This window comes from Mobula hypostoma, chromosome 7, assembly GCF_963921235.1.
Source record: "Mobula hypostoma chromosome 7, sMobHyp1.1, whole genome shotgun sequence".
NCBI lineage: Eukaryota > Metazoa > Chordata > Chondrichthyes > Myliobatiformes > Myliobatidae > Mobula > Mobula hypostoma.
The window spans coordinates 151131214-151148738 of record NC_086103.1 but is presented as its reverse complement, the minus strand read 5'-3'; the positions used below and the strand labels follow the sequence as shown (position 1 = coordinate 151148738).

The window sequence follows — 17525 nt, the reverse complement described above, 5'->3', positions numbered from 1 at the left end:
CCTGAAACCTTTGTGGAAATATTTGTGACCTGTTGTATTTTATGTAGTTTATTAGTGCTTTCATTTTACGATAATAATTTAGGCTTAAGTTAGTTTGTTGTGCTATACACTTACTAACACTCCTCCTGGGCACTTGCCTACCTTTAGGCCAGTAGTTTGCTACCTAGCATCACCACCTTTTCAATGACAGTGATTGTACTGAAGTCTTCGCCTCCCAATGCATCCATAACATGTCTCTCTGGCATGTTGGATGTGTCGTTCACCATGATGGCCAATACAAAATAGTCAGTAGATATAATGCCCAATATTAATTCCCACTTCTTGTCTTCTAGGAGACCTGCATTTTTTTTTCTTTAGCCACCTTTTTGCTTTATATAGTTATAAAAATTTTTATTATGTTTTATGTCTTGTGCTACTTTACTTCCATAATCTATTTTTGCTTTCCTTATTGCCTACTTAGTGGTACTTTGTTGCCATTTCAAGCTTTCCCACTACTCTTGGGAACTTTCTATGCATGAGCTTTTAGTTTGATGCCCTTCTTTATTTCCTTAGTTATCCAAGGTTGATTCTCCACACCCTTCCTGTCCTTGCTTTTAACTGGATATACTTTTGTTAGGCACCTTGAAAAATCTCTTTGAAGGTTTTCCACTGTTCCACAACTGTTCTACCATATAGACTGTGTTCCCAGTCTATGCTAGCCAGCTCCTTCCTCATCCCATTGTAGTCTCCCTTGTTTAAGCATAATGCACTGGTTTTAGATCAAATTATTGCACCCTCCATTTATATAAGAAATTCAATCATACTGTGATCACTCCTTCCAACAGGATCCCCAACTACAAGATTGTTATTTTTACCTGTGCCATTACACAGGACTTGATCAAAGATGGCATTTTCCCTTATAAGTTTACTGACATGCTGTTCAAGTAAGCTATAACAGGCATGTCCTCCTCAAGACTGCTTCAATTAACTTGATTCGCCCAGTCTATGTGCAAGTTCAAGTCCATAACTGCCATTCCATTCTTATGTGCATCAGATATTTTCCAATTTATTGCCCGTATCACTGTAATGTAATTATTCAATAGCTCATAGAAACCTCCCACCATTTTTTTCCCTTTCCTACTCCTAATTTCTACCCAGATAAACTCAACATTCTGCTTCTCTATCTCTCATCCTGATCTCAGCCTTAATTAAGAGCGCTACCGCACTTCCCATACCTTCCTGCCAATCCTTCTGTATTAGCTGAAACCCTTGGACATTTAATTCCCAAATATCCTCACCCTTAATCACGTTTCTGTAAAGGCCACTGAATCATACCCTTTTGTACCGTTTTGTGGCGCAGGATCACCAACTTTTCTTCAAGTACAATGGGCATTTAGATAAAGTGTTCTTAAACTCATTGTCTTTTTAGAATTTAATGACCTTTGTGTCCTTTGCATTTGACTTTACTGTACTCCACTCTGACTTTTCTCTTTTCTAACATCTGCTTTTGTCTCTGCAGTGCTTTCCTCTTGGTCTTTCCCAGATTCCCATCTACCTGCCATACAAGTGTAATTAAAATAATATCCAATTGTCTGAAAAATTTGTTGGTCCAGCACCAAAAAAAATGCCACGGGTGCTAGATCATCGTAATTTTACTGCATTTGCAATTACTGTGATTTTGAAATTTACATCCCTTTACTTAAATTGATCAAAATTTTACAAATTGCTTGTTACATACACCTGTTAGGGTGCATTCTCCAGTTGCCTTATAAGGTAACGGTAGCCTTCAGCCAGGAGCAGATGTCATCAGGTGGTTCTCAACATTCACCAAGTGTTTTGACCCTTAACCACGACACTCTCCAGTTGGTAGGCTGGCAGTGGTGACCAAATCACTGCCCATCTGCTCCTGGCTTCCAGCTTCCCTCCTCTCGCCTACTCCAAATCCAACAAGAGGCTCGTTCTGCCTCTTCCTCCATCCTACCAGCTGCTTGTTTTTTGCTCCTTTCGTCATGTTTCAGAATGATTGAATAGACTCAGTTCCATCATGAGTACAATCCTCCCACCATCGAGGACATCTTCAAGAAACACTGCCTCACAAAGGACACTCACTATCTGGGATATACCTTCTTTTTATTACTACTCTCAGGGAGGAGGTACAGCAGCCTGAAGTCTCACACCTAATGATTGAGGAACATCTTCCCATGCGCCATCAGATTTCTGAATGGTCCATGAACCCAACTTAATTATTGTTTATTTTTTGCACCATTTATTTATATTTGTATTTAAGAGTTTTATGTCTCTGTTTGCACTGTGCTGCTGTTACAAAACAAATTTCACATCATATGTCAGTGATAATAAATCTGATTCTGTTTCTGACATAACTTTCAAATTTCATTTATTCTTATTATTGCCAGATTGATGTCTAGGCAGGAAGCTGAAAATCTCTCTCATTCTTCTGGGAATCCACTGTTATGGTGCTTTACGATACTCCTCATTAAAACCTGTGTTAACATTTTCTCAGCCCATTTTTAATCAGGATGAAACAACAATGAATAAAAATGTATTATAAATCCATCAAAGTCTTATATTCAGGCAGTTAAATTAAGGCATCCTTTACAATCAAAGACTCTCAGAAGAATTAGTCAGATATGCACACCTAAAGACCTTTAGAACACTATCCCTATAATCTTAAAAATCATTGCTTTCTATTATATTTTAAAACAAATCTTTCTCTGAAAATATCTGAGCTTCAGATATGAACTTTTCAGACAACTTCAAAGCAATCAGGCTGCTTTATTTCAGTAAAAAAGTGGACAAAAAAAAAGTGGTCTTCCAACAATTGTTCTTAATTTTTTTCTTAAAAGACAGACAACAAACAGAAAAGGTGTGGAAATCAAACTGCAGAATGATACTCTGGTCCTGCTGAATATTGACAAGAAGAATTTTTAGTGCATTCTGATGCAAGTGATTACAGTAAAAGCTGATATATTTCAAAGTGATAGCTTTCCTAAACACAGGTGTTGATGCACACAAGTGCACCAAGATCAAATATTAGAATTAAAATGACTCCTTTGCCAATGAGATAAAACTTCTTATAATCACCCTGGTATGTTCCCTCCCATATTAATCCACATATAACTTGTACAGCACTGCATTTATATAATTTCTATCACAATCTCTGAGCATCAAGGACCACTTTACAACCAGTTATGCACTTTCAAAGAGTAATATAGAAAATAATATTCTGTGGCACAATGCCACATCTCACTATATTACTTAATGATGATGTTCCCAGACTAATGGAGTCAGACCTTGAAGGACTCTTTTTAATATAGAAACAGTTAAAAGGAAGCACTAAAATAATTCAAAAATAAATATTATTGACAATATTGTATCAAATTATGAATAACTAAGTTCTGGCACTACAGACATTTACCTTAAGCAATTCAAGGCCTGCTCGAATTGCTTCATCGGTTGGCACACCCTCTTCTTCATCATCAGCTGTACCATCAATGGATTTATTAATTTGTTTGATTAATGCACTGTTAAAAACAAGATATGAACCATTTTATAAAAACACTACAACAAATAATTTAATGACTACTTAAAAAAAAGATTGAGACCACACATTAAGTTCTCACACTGCAAACTTCAGTGTACAATAGGTTCTTCTATAATGTCATATTTACAGTCATTAAGCATCACATAGAAAGTTGCACAATAGTAGAAGAGGCTGCAGTTGCCTTCATAGTATAAACTTAAGCAGTTTTCCTGACTTCAGCTGCAACCAAAAGGTTTGTAGTTGCATTGTGGAAACTACCTATAGTATACAATGTATTTGCGCATGTGAAAGTAGGAGGAGAATATTATTGCCAGCTAAACATCTACAGTAATTCCCAATTTGAATTCAGACTCTTCTCTATAATGCCATTGACTGTATGGGAGTGCATCTGGCACTTCCTCTCATATCACTGTGTTCTGCTCGTGACTGTGGCTACAAGAACGCTTCAACTATTCCAGCAGCTTAAAACATTGCAACCCTCTTGGAATCACGGCAAGCTGTACATATTGTTATAAATATCAATATAATAAAAAGTGAAAAAAATATGAACTCATGGTGGAGACTGGTTATTCGTTAAATTATACAGTAAAAAAAACTCAGCAATAATGAAAAAAAATCCTAGTCTCCAAAAGGGAGCAGATCTAAACTTGTGGTTAGTAGATTTAAACTTGATAAAGATCCAGGAAAAAGAAGGATTAAGAGCAAGTATTTTTAAAATGATGAAGAAATTGATGGAGTTTTGAAAGTACCAACATGTTCAATTACAATCCTGTTTCGTTTGAAATTTTGAAGTGCAAATACTGTGAATCAGAATCAGTGTCGTGAAATCTGTTAACTTAGCAGCAGCAGTTCAATGCAATACATAATATAGAAAAAAAATAAAATAATAATAAATAAATGAATTACAGTATACGTATGCTGAATAGATTAAAAATCGTGCAAAAAACCACAAATAATATATATTTTTAAAGTGAGGTAGTGTTCACGGGTTCAATGCCCATTTAGGAATTGGATGGCAGAGGGGAAGAAGCTGTTCCTAAATCATTGAGTGTGTGCCTTCAGGCTTGGGTACCTCCTACCTGATGATAACAGTGAGAAAAGGGCATGCCCTGGGTGTTGGAGGTCCTTAATAATGGACACTGCCTTTCTGAGGCACCGCTCCCTGACGATGTCCTGGCTACTTTGTAGGCTAGTACCCAAGACGGAACCGACTAAATTTACAACTCTCTGCAGCTCCTTTCAGTCCTGTGCAGTAGCCCCTTCCACCCACCCCCCACCCCATACCAGACTGTCAGAATGCTCTCCACAGTACACCTATGAAGTTTTTGAATGTATTTGTTGACATACCAAATCTCTTCAAACTCCTAATGAAGTATAGTCACTGTTGACAGCAGAAAATTACCCCAAGGAGCTGAAATGAATCAGAGGGAAGATTCACTCCCAAACAAGTGTTTAACGGTGATGAGATAGGGCTCTTTTGGAAGAGGATACCTTAAAGACTGTTCATTTCATATGGAGAAAACTGCTTTGGGCTTCAATGCAGCCAAAGATCATCTTACTCCTCCCCTTGGAGATAATATTGAGAGTGTCTGTTAATTTAAGTCTCTCATATTCTACCATTTAGAGAAACAAGGGGGCTCCGCAGGGATGGTGTGCTGCCCTTCCAAGATGATATTAGTTTCTCTCCCCACACACCAAACAATATTACTGCAAAGGATAACTCTGGACAACATTTGTGCCTCTGGATCCATTTACTTTTGATGACATGGCTGACAATGATGAGGCAGCATGCATGCTCCCCAACATGACTTCATTATTACAGTGATTAGACCAGGGTGTTATTGATATGTTCAAGACTTACTTTCTGCAGGCCATAATGAAGATGTTATTTCAAAGCTGAAATGTAGTCACAAACAATCGTTCTAGAAATGGGGAGGAGGGACAGTGTCAAGATAATCACAGCTTAAATCAGCGCTTCTTGGGGCACTGTAACCCATGAAACAATGAATGACGTGTAGAAAGAAATTATGGCATCTCCAAAAAGAGATTGTATAGTTTCAAATGAGGCAAAATAAGCAGCAGCAGACTAGGATGAAATGAAATATTACAGGAATCTCAAGCCAAAGATCTTAAAAATAAGTTGCGGCAGAGTTTGAACAAGAGAGATCACAAGAGAAATAGGAATAACTCCACCACCCAAAGAGTACACTGTAAAATGGCTTCAAACAGGAATTCTTCGCTGCTAAGCAAACACAAGTAACTACTGCCATAAACCCATTTCTGCCTTCTAGATATGAACACCAACAGCCTGTCCTGGAATAAACAACGTTGATGTCACAGCCAAGAAAACTCACCAAAGAAATATGGCATATCCCTATCGACTCTTACCGATTTTTATCAATGCACCTTAGAAAACATTCTGTCTGGATGCATAACAGCTTGGTATGGCCACTGCTCTGCACCTGACTGCAGAAATCTGCAGAGATGTGGACAGTCTCCCTTCTATTGGCCCCCTTTATACTTCTTGCTGCCTCAGTAAAGCAGCCACCCCAGATATTCCCTCTGCCATTAGGTCAAATATACAAAAGCCGGAAAGCATGTACCACCAAGCTCAAGAGCAGCTTCTGTTCTATTGTTATCAGACTCAAATGGACGCACTTCTGATGAAAAGTCTTTGAACCAAAACATTAACTATGCCTATGCCACAGATGTAGCTGCTGAGTGCTTCCTGCACTTTCTGTCTTCAATAAGATATCTGCAGATGGTACTAAAATTGGTTTACCACCCTGTTCTTGTATTCAACACCTCCATAAGACTATAAGACATAGGAGCAGAATTAGGCCATATGGCCCATCAAGTCTGTTCCATTATTCAATCATAGCTGACCATTTTTTTCCTCTCAGCCATATCTAAACATGAACCTATCAATCTCTGCCTTAAGTACACTCAACAACCTGGCCTTCACAGCTGCACATGGCAACAAATTCCACAAATTCACCACCATCTGGCTAAAGAACTTTCTCCGCATCTGTTTTGAATGGACGCCTCTCTATGCTGAGGCTATGCCCTCTTATCCTAGACTCTCCCATCATGGGAAACATCCTTTCCACATCTACTCTGTCTAGGCCTTTCAACATTTGAAAAGATTCAATGAGATCCCCCCCCCCTCATCCTTCTAAATTCCAGCGCCTACAGACCTAGAGGCATCAAGCGTTCCTCGTATGATAACCCTTTCATTCCTGGAATCATCCTTGCGAACCTCCTCCAATGCCAGCACATCTCTTCTAAGATGAGGAGCCCAAAACTGTACACAATACTCAAGGTGTGGTCTCACCAGTGCCTTATAAAGCCTCAGCATCACATCCCTACTCTTGTATTCTAGACCTCTTGAAATGAATGCTAACATTGCATTTGTCTTCCTCACCACCGACTCAACCTGCAAATTAACCTTGAGGATGTTCTGCAAAAGGACTCTCAAGTCCCTTTGCATCTCAGATTTTTGGATTTTCTCCATATAGAAAATAGTCCACACATTTATTTCTACTACTGAAGTGTGTGACCATGCATTTTCCAACACTGTATTTCATTTGCCACTTTCTTGATCATTCTCCTAATCTGTCTAAGTTCTTCTGCATCCTACCCATTTCCTCAACATTACCTGCCCCACCACCAATCTTCATATCATCTGCAAAATTGGCAACAAAGCCATCTATTTCATCATCTAAATCATTTATATAGAGCATATAAAGTAGTCTGAACACCGACCCCTGTGGAACACCACTAGTCACTGGCAGCCAACCAGAAAAGGATCCTTTTATACCCACTCATTGCCTGCTTCCAATCAACCAATGCCCTAACCATGTTAGTAACTTTCCTGTAATACCACGGGCTCTTAACTTGGTAAGCAGCCTCATGTGTGGCACCTTGTCAAAGGCCTTCTGAAAGTCCAAATATACAACATCCACTGCAACCCCTTTATCTATCCTCGAATTTCATCAGGTTCGTCAGGCAGGATTTTCCCTGAAGGAAACCATGCTGACTTTGTACTATCTTGTCCTTTGTCACCTCATCCTTAACAATTAACTCTTAACATCTTCCCAACCACTGAGGTCAGGCTACCTGGTCTATAATTTCCTTTCTGCCACCTTCCTCCTTTCTTTCTTTCATTCTTTTTTTTTTTGGTCACCAAATAGTTTATACATAAAAATGGTAAAATAATTCCTTAAAAGATATACAAAGTTGAAACAACTCTTTACTCTAAACAAAAATTTCTGAAAATAATATTTTACAACTTATTTGATCACATTAAATGTAACAGTAGTGCTAGTGCAAAGGTTTAAAAAGATGTAATGTGATGACCACTTCAGTGTGGTTTGTGCTGCAAGAGGTTCAAAAACAAAATCCAAAAATGTGAAGAATAATTGTGTAGCAGATAGCTCTGGCTTTGCAAGAATGTCATAGACACTCTGGTCACACGGTGCTACATCGAGATCTCAAACCTGCTAATGTCTTTCTTGATGTACATCACAATGTCAAGCTGGGTGATTTTGGTTTGGCAAGGATTTTGCAGCATGACACCAGTTTTGCCAGAACATTTGTTGGCACTCCTTATTATATGCCTCCAGAACAATTTAATCATATGTCCTACAATGAGAAATCTGACATATGGTCTTTGGGATGTTTGCTGTATGCACTTTGTGCGCTTACCCCACCTTTCACTGCATTTAATCAGAAGGAATTAGCAGAGAAAATAAGGGAAGGCAAGTTTAGAAGAATCCCTTTCTGCTATTCAGATGAACTCAATGATCTCCTTGGCAGAATGCTATATCTTAAAGATTATTTGAGACCTTCTGTTGAGGAACTAATGCAGCATTTCTTGATTGCAAATTTGGTGGCTGAAGAGCAGTGCAAAGTTTCAGCTGAAAGAAGTAGTAGTAAATCTCTGGAGAATGATAATTTCCAGGACAGTAACCCACTGATGGCTGAGTTGAAACTCAAAGAGGATTAGCTTCACAGTAGGGATAAGGCTTTGAAAGAAAGAGAAGTGCTTCTTGAATAACATGAACGAGAGCTTTGCATCCGATAGACTGGTAGAAGAAAAGTTTTCTAGAGCAGACAGCTTACTAAAGAACTACACCTTTTTCAAGCAACACCTTCCTCCTTTCTTAACGAGTGGAGTGACATTTGCAATTTTCCCATCCTCTAGCACCATGCCAAGTCCAATGATTTTTGAAAGATCATTTCTAATGCCACCACCATCTCTAACACTACCTCTTTCAGAACCCTAGGATGCAGCTCATCTGGTCAGGGTGACTTATGTACATTTACGTCTTTCCGCTTTTTGAGCACCACCTCTCTTGTAATAGTAACTGCACCCACTTCTCTTCCTTCACACACTACAACATCAGGCACACTGCTAGTGTCTTCCACAGTGAAGACTGATGCAAAATACTCATTTAGTTCATCAGCCATCTCCTTGTCCCCCGTTACTATTATTCCTGCCTCATTTTCCAGTGGTTTTATATCCACTCTCATTTTTCTTTTATTTCTAACATACTTGGAAAAACTTTTACTATCCACTTTGATATTATTTGCTAGCTTGCTTTCATATTTCATCTTTTCCCTTCTAATGATTTTTTAGTTGCTCTCTGTAGGTTTTTAAAAATTTCCCAATTCTCTATCTTCCCACTAATTTTTGCTTTGTTGTATGCCCTTCCTTTGGCTTTTACAATAACTTTGACTTTCCTTGTCAGCCATGGTTGTACTATTTTACCATTTTTAGTATTTCTTCACTTTTGGAATACATATGTCCTGCATCTTCCTCATTTTTTCCCAGAAATGCATGCAATTAGCATAGTGGAAAGAGGAACCCCAGATTATCTGGACCAATGTTTATATCGTTCGAACCTCGCACTAGGAACCAGGCCTCACTGTAACGAATCATTCTGGGCCTAGATTTTACTGCAGGAGAAGCCGTTTTCCACCTCTCCAAAGCGGTTCAGTGCTTAGAGAGATCCAATCTCACCCTACTCACGACACCCTGCCTTTCCCATCTACCTGGACCCATGTTTAGATTGTCCAAACAGCCTATTGTACCTTGATTAGGACCCAGACCTCGCCATGGCGCATCTTTGAGCCTAGAACGCGCCCCCCAACAATTTGCTTCGGAGCTGGATTTCGCTGCCAAAGAAGCCGTTCTCAACCTCTCCAAATCAGCCTGGTACATAGAGCGATCCACCCTCACGCCCAAGTTAGTTGGCTGGGAATTGAAACTCCTCTGTCCTGTCTTCTGCCCTCTAAGTTGTCCACTTCAACTCAAAGTGTGTTGATTTTGGAGTGCACATGCAGGCATATCTCTCGAGTTTGCTTTGCCCTCATTTGCCTCTTCATTGTTGTGGTGATAGTTTACCACAATTTACTTTTCAAAGAAGTGTTATTAACAATGTTTTTAGTTGAATTCCTTTGATTTTGAACTACAAGTAAGCTCTGCACATCGTCAGTAGCGTCATCTTAAACCAGAATTAGAAAGCAATTAAGACAAGCCTTTCTACGACAATGAAATCAATTGGCTAAAGCACTCATTTCAATTCTTGGTACTACGCTATTTCTGCCAAAGTGCCAAAACTAGCGCATCTAGGACTTCTTTTCTATGGGACTTCGTTCTGAAATGCAAAACTTAAACTCAATTTTTAACTTTTGAAAATCTGTTATCACATGTGCATGGAAATTAACAATAGAGTTAAGATCAACTGAATGTTTATGAATTTTGTTAAATTGCATTTATAAATATAGAAAGTCTGTATTATGAGACTATTGTTTATTGAATTATACAGCATGAAAACAGGTCCACTTTGCCCATGTTGATCACCAGATATCTATCTCTATTAATCCTAATTCGCAGCAGTTAGCCCATGGCCTTCTATGCCATGGTGTTTCAGCCATTCATCTAAATACTTCTTAAATGTTATGAGACTACCTTCTTCCACCACCCCCTCAGGCAATGCATTCCAGATTTCAACCAACCCCAGACGAAAAAAAAACATTTGTCAAATACCTCACCAAATTGTTTACTCCATACTTTAAACTGATACTTCCTGGTAATAGACATCTTAGTGGGGGAAAAAAATGTTTACTGTCTACTCTACCCACACTACTCAGGACACTTCTCAACTGCACTTACTCCAGGGAAATCAAACCCAGCCAACTGAGTGTCACCTCTGAGCTTAACTGCTTAACTTGAGTCAAAATCCGCATCTTCTCCAGTGCATTACATGCTACTCGTAAGGTGGCAATCAGAACTGCACATAGTTCTCCACTTGTGGCCTAACTATTGTGTACTAATATCATAGCCTCCTTGTTTATGCCACAGCTAATGATGTCAACTATTTCATATGTTTCCTTAGTCATCTGATCTATCTGTGCCGCCGAGATTTCTCTGTTCCTTTGTATATTCTAGTATTCCATAGTTCACTATGGACATCCAAGCTTCCCAAAAATTTTCAGCATTAAAATCTGTCATTTCTCTGCCCATTTTACCAACTCAATAATATCACACTGCAGTAGAAGACTACCCTCCTCACAATTAATCTTCATATTTATGAAGCAACTTCGGTTGTTCTCCACAGAGCAGATGTGGCTGGGAGTATATCTGGTAGAAGAATTCAAAATTATGAAGAATTTTGACAAGAATAAGTCAAGGAAAGATAGTTTCTAGCGGCAGTAAGATCAGTTACCTAAAGTTACAGCAAAATAATGTATCAAGTTGTAATTTGAGATATTTTAAATAATTCTACAACAGCGAAGAAAATTGAAGTGGAAGCTAAACTATCTACAGAGCTGTACAGAAAAATGTAATAAATTGGATAGTTTAAGTAAAAAGCTTGTCTAATCACTAAAGGCCAAATGTCTTCCTTCAATGCTGTATCTTATTAGTCAGATGTATAACTTAAAGCAGTTATGTTTTGGTCTGACATGGATAACTAGAAATTAAGAAGTGTCAACATCAATGGTACAGAATTCAATCTGTGAACTTCTAAGTTTTTAAAATCTCAGACCTTAACTCCTCACTTAACTGGCATGTTTGACAGGAAATAAAATATTTGGCACTACACAAGCCCCTTTAATAGCTTCTTCAGATACTTATGGTCTATCAGATTCCACTAACCCCTTCTTTTTCAAACATATACAGCAGGCATTTAAATGTTTCTACATTATTTGGCTATTTCATGCTCAACATTTAGTAAGTTTATCATATTATGAAAAATTGGTTCCAAAGTTAAAACTTGTATCACAGCTCAAATAATAAAAATAAATCCTGGATTCCATTTAACACACAATATGTGTTTAAGAATCACAATGTCAAAATAATCAGACTTTTCGCTATTACTTTTGTAAAATTCTTACCTAATGGATTCAGTGTCTATATGGACAGGTGCTATCCTCTCTAGGAGAAACTTCACCATTTCCAAAAAGGGGTTTGTAGGTTGTTTAGGGTTACTTAATTTTCGGGTAATTTCACGCTGTACAAGAAGTCAAAAAAATAAATTAAACAATATGATTGCATTTTCATGTACTGTCAATGAATTTTAATATAGCATGATTTTGCAATTACCACACATCCTTCTGCTTGCTTGCAGGTACAGTTTGGACTAACAAGCACATCCAGTTGGGATCTAATTCGTTCATCCTCTTCCAAAAATTGATCAAATTTCTTCATGAAGTCTTGGGCTTTTCCTGGATCGGGCAAGTTTTCTGACAACAAAATAGTATTTTAATCACATTTGCTACTGCAATAATTGTACTGTTCATCCTTGGTGTTGTATCTTACAGTTTCTCATTATATTCATTACATCCAATTAACAGTATGCAATTTAAAAGGGGTGCAAAAAATATTCAAGTATAAATACTTACTGGCAATGATCATCACTTTTGAGAATATGGCTTTATCAGTGGGATCAGACTGGAATTTAAAGATAAAAAATTAATACACTTACATATACAATTACAACATATTTAACAATCAAACCCCTAGATTTTTACCCAGTAATCACATTTTTAAGGAAGCACACAGTTCAATTAACCAAATGTTTATTGAAACAACATATACTTGCTCAATATCAACTAATAAATTGGAAACTTATGTTTTTGTAAATTCAAAACATAAAACTAATTGAAAGAAAAACACGGAGCCAGAAATGCACGTCTTAGTTTTGTTTTTACCTTAAGCGAGACATGAATGTATGACATGGTGGCGTGATGACATATGCCATTCATGTATTTTTATATATAAAACCCAGAATGCATTATGTAAACAAAGCATGCTTAATCAATTTACAATATTACTCAAACATTACCAAAATATTAAATTCACAACACTCCTCCCCACTTATGTACAAACTCCAACTCAACATAGAATGTAACTCAAATATGTAATGTACTGCTCTCTAGTGACATATGACTTTCTTATTCTAGTGGAATAACATCCATCCTGACAAAGGGAAGTCACTCTGCTTGGCAGGTGAAACTTCTGGCTGTGAAACAATCTTGGGTTCTGTGGCGGTTGTAGAAGTTGACTCTGGGAATAGAGAAAGTGGTTCTGAGAGCTCTGAACAACTCTTTTCTGAATGTATTAGCATGCTGAACAGTGCATGGCAAGCTGTTTGATCAGCTGATCTATCTCAGGCCACCAGACAAAGCTCTGAGCCAATGCTTCATTTAGAACATGCCTAGATGACCAGCATATAGCTCCTTCAATACCTCAGCTCTCAGCTTTGCTAATAAGATCTCCTCTCAATCTCCACATAAGGCAACCTCTATCAAGGTCAAGTTCAAACCACTGCTGGTAAAAATGGTGATCCTGGAGATGCTGCTGGACTGGGTGGCTATGTAGATGTGAGACAGTGTGGGATATTTCCTGGTTTCCCTTTAGATCATCTCTGCTGTAATAGGGAAATTTTCAATTTACATTAGGGAGGATATGTACAGGAGGGTCCTTTTTGAAAACTTTTCAGGTAATTAATTTTCCAAGGGTAAGTGGAAAATCCATCAGCATTTCTATAAGTTGTCCTCTTGTAATTGTGTCCTCCAAGAAAGAGCCCATCTGTGCATTCGTGCTGCTGCCGTCAGTGGAACACCCTTTTGGGGATTGAAAATGAACACTAGTGGTTGATGATCAGTAACAAGGGTAAACTCTCTCCCATAAAAGTACTGGTTGATATGTTAAACACCCAAAGCAGACTCAAGGGCTCTCTGTCAGTGTGTAATATTTCTCTGCAGCAGTGAGGGAAGGTGATGCAAAGACTACGGAACATTCACTTCCATCCCTCCAACCACATGACATAACTGCACCTATAACATAAGGCGAGGTGTCACAGGGAAGTTTCACTGGACGATGTGGATCATAATGTGTAAGTACAGTGTCTGACATCAACAATTCCTTTGCCTTTTGGAAAGCCATCACACACTGTATTGTCCATTGCCATTTCTTCCCAATCAATAATACTGAGTTCAAGGGGTGAAGCACAGTAGCCAGGTTTGGCATGAACCTGTTATGGTCATTGACAAACTCTAAAAAGGACCACAGCTGTGACATACCCTTTGTCCTTGGGGCATCCGCCACTGCTTGAATTTTCTCAGCACATTTGTGGAATACTTGTGACCACAGTAAGTGATGCTTGGTTTTAAGAATTCACAATTGTTGCATCATGCTCTAAGCCCATAATCTTATCTGTTTAACACTGTCTTGAGATTTTGGAGATGTTCCTTGTCATCTTTATTGATAACAATGAAGTCATCCATGCCTGGGCAGCCTTGCAGCACCCGGCTCATAGCTCTCTACCAGAGAGCAGGTGCAGATGCTACTGCAAAAATAAGCCCATTATAGTGATAATGTCCTTTGTGAGTATTTATGGTGAGAAATTCTTTGGACCACTCTTCCATCTCCATTTGTAGGTAGGTCTCAGCTAACTCCACTTTGCTGAAGTGTTTTCCTCCAGAAAGATTTGCAAACATATCCTCTATACCTGAGCAGAGGGTATTGATCTACTTTCAGTACTGGGTTGATTGTGACCTTAAAGTCGCCACAGATTCTGACAGACCCATCTTCAAGGCTCCACTAAACCTTGGAAAGAATTACTTCAGATGCCATGCAACCTACCTCACTGGCTACTTTACTACAGATCGTATAAGGAACCTCATGCGCTTTGTAAAACTTGGATGTGGCATTTCATTTAACATTATTTTACCTTTGATATGTTCAAGTTTTCTAATGTCACCCTTGAACATGGGCGTGGCATCATCTAGTACCTTTCTTAATTCGCTTTCAGTTGACTTTATTGCAGAGGATGTGGCATGCAAATTGTGAATGGATCTCCAACCAAATTGCAGTTGTCTCAGCCACTCATGACCCCCAATGCTGGTCCTCCTGTTTTTACCATATACAAACCCAATGTGGCTTGTTGGTTGTTATGTTTCACTGTATAAATGTCATTCCCACAGGAGTTCCCTTTTCTCCATTTGCACCTACGCTCCATCCATCAGAAAAAGCAGAATCTCCCAGTGGCCACCCATTTTAATTCCACTTCCTATTCCCATTCCGACATGTCCATCCATAGCCTCCTCTACTGTCGCAAAGAGGCCACTCTCAGGTTGGAGGAGCAACACCTTATATTCCATCTGGGTAGCCTCCAACCTGATGGCATGAATATTGACTCCTCAAACTTCTGGTAATAGCCTCTTCTTCTCTATTCCCCATCCCCTTTTCCCCCTCTTACCTTATCTCTTCACCTATGCCCATCATCTCCCTCTGGAGCTTCTCCCATTTTTTTTTTCTTTCTTCCATGGCTTTCTCTCTTCCCCTATCAGATTCCCCCTTCTCCAGCCCTGTATCTCTTTCACCAACTTCTCAGCTCTTTACATCACCCTTCCCCTCCCAGTTTCACCTATGTTTCTTCCTCCCTTCCCCCCACCTAACTCTAACTGGTTTCAGTATCTGCTGGCTTCAGTTCAGTATCTTTGAAATGCTATTCAAATACATTTTGTGGAATGACTAAACAGCTGAGCCTGTGTCCAATTCTATTTTGATTAATTTGTTGTTCACTTCTGGTGTAAGCCATATTGCTTGTCTCATATTAGTTTTCACATTTAAATCCCAAAGGACCCATCCTGTGTCACTCTCATCATTATCAGATTTTTCTTCAACAGATTAGTGCTCTTTTTGAAACTGCAACTTGACTTCTCATCTTTATCTCTTTCCTAGGTAGTCTATTTATTTTTGTCTGTCCAATACGTTCTTTGTACAGTATGTGTCCTTTATTGCATTTTCTGCAAGTTTCACCTTTAAACCTGTGTTGGTTTGTTGTACAAGTTCCTGCCATGACAGTAACACAATCTGTTTGGCCAGGCCAGTTTCTGTTTAGATGATGATGCATTTTGTTCAGGCTCACTTTCATTCCTGACTGCAGCACAATTCCATCTCTGGCTGTGGTTTCCATTTTAAATGTGAGTTGTGCTTCAGTTAGGAGCCATTTTTGAATACTTTCTTGAAAGATTCTACAAACTAAACAATCTCTTAGTACATTATTAAGCCATCACTGAACTGACAATGCTCAGACAACTTCTTCATTTCAGCCACATGCACTGAAATCCTTCTGATTTCACTTATGAAACCCAAAGCATTGTGCAATTAAGAATGGTTTCGGTTCTAAATGTTCCTGCATTACTTTCACAGTATCAGCAAAGGTCATTTCAGCTTGGCTTGACTGGAGCAGTTAAGCTTCTAAGCAAACTGTTTGCCTTTAAACCCAATGCACTCGCTTCTCATTGACTATTTCCTTTTTTCCTATTCCCAGTTATGTTTGGTTTTTTTTAATTGATGATTATCTTCACTCAATATTCACTGTTTATGTGAATTTTTTTTTAAAAACTCGACCATTTTTCTCTCCCACCTTTCAAAATGACCCATGCTGCGGTGCTTTTTTAAAAAAAACTCTAATGTCTTCCTGTGCTTCAGCAGGTAGGTAGCTGTCATGGGTTCATTTAAAGCTTCATCATTACTGTTACGTTTCTCTAACTCCAAAACAAAACTAATTGAAAAGAAAACATGGAACCGGGACTGTGCGTCTTAGTTTTGTTTTTACTTTAAGTGAGGCAAGCAGTTATGATGTGGTGGCATGATGACATATGCCATTCACGTATTTTTATATGTAACCTGCACTACATCATGTAAACAAGGAATGCTTAATCAAACAATATATTTATATTATTCAAATATTACTGAAATATTAAATACTGTACACAAAAACCAGCACCGTAATCTGAGAAATTGGTTGGCTGATTCATAAGATTAATTTCAGAATAAGTGATGAAAAAATTGTAATGGGCTAAATTGCACCAACTTGCAGCTAACCACCGGCTACAGCCATTAGCTTAGTACATCTAGAACCTCAATGAATATGCATTGAAACACCATATGACCAAAACTGTCCTAAAGGTCAAATGCCTATGCAAGCTTTACTACGGGACTCTCTACTGGATCTGACAGTAGAACACTGATATGAAGAGAGCACCTGGATGTACCTGACATCCAGCCCATGAGCTTTAAAGCCTGGGAGGACTGTCACATTAATCAAAGTTCTAGTCATTTGAATTTCACCCCACCCTGCAGAAAAAGGCACATGCTGTTTGCATGCTTGAGTATTTTGACAATTACAATACTAAAAAATAATTCAAAATGCTCAAACTTTACATCTTTAGTAATATGATTTACATATCAATAACTTATTAATTGCATAGATGCTGCCTGACCTGCTGAGTTTCTCCAGCATTTTATGTGTGTTACTTATTAAGAAATGTCTGTGTCAGATTTTTTTTAAACTGATCACAAGTTTCTGATAGAAACAACTTGTTAAAGGTTGTCTGGGATCTGGGTCTCAATACCACGTTACCTGAGATATGTACATTTTTCAAATGCTCTTCTGCCTTGTAC

The 17525-nt window shown here is 38.4% G+C and overlaps 1 protein-coding gene and 1 pseudogene across 7 annotated transcripts in view; one reads left to right on the top strand and one right to left on the bottom strand.

The window, feature by feature from the left end:
• pds5b (PDS5 cohesin associated factor B) overlaps nt 1-17525 on the bottom strand; it is a 270645-nt gene that overhangs the window by 86314 nt on the left and 166806 nt on the right. For all 7 annotated transcript variants that reach the window (XM_063054295.1, XM_063054288.1, XM_063054290.1 and 4 more), the window contains 4 exons: nt 12452-12500; nt 12153-12292; nt 11945-12060; nt 3416-3521 (listed from right to left, as the gene is read on the bottom strand). In XM_063054295.1, coding sequence (XP_062910365.1) covers nt 3416-3521; nt 11945-12060; nt 12153-12292; nt 12452-12500 — 411 coding nt within the window. The remainder of the gene's footprint in view (nt 1-3415; nt 3522-11944; nt 12061-12152; nt 12293-12451; nt 12501-17525) is intronic.
• Nucleotides 5757-11395, top strand: LOC134349865 (serine/threonine-protein kinase Nek2-like; annotated as a pseudogene).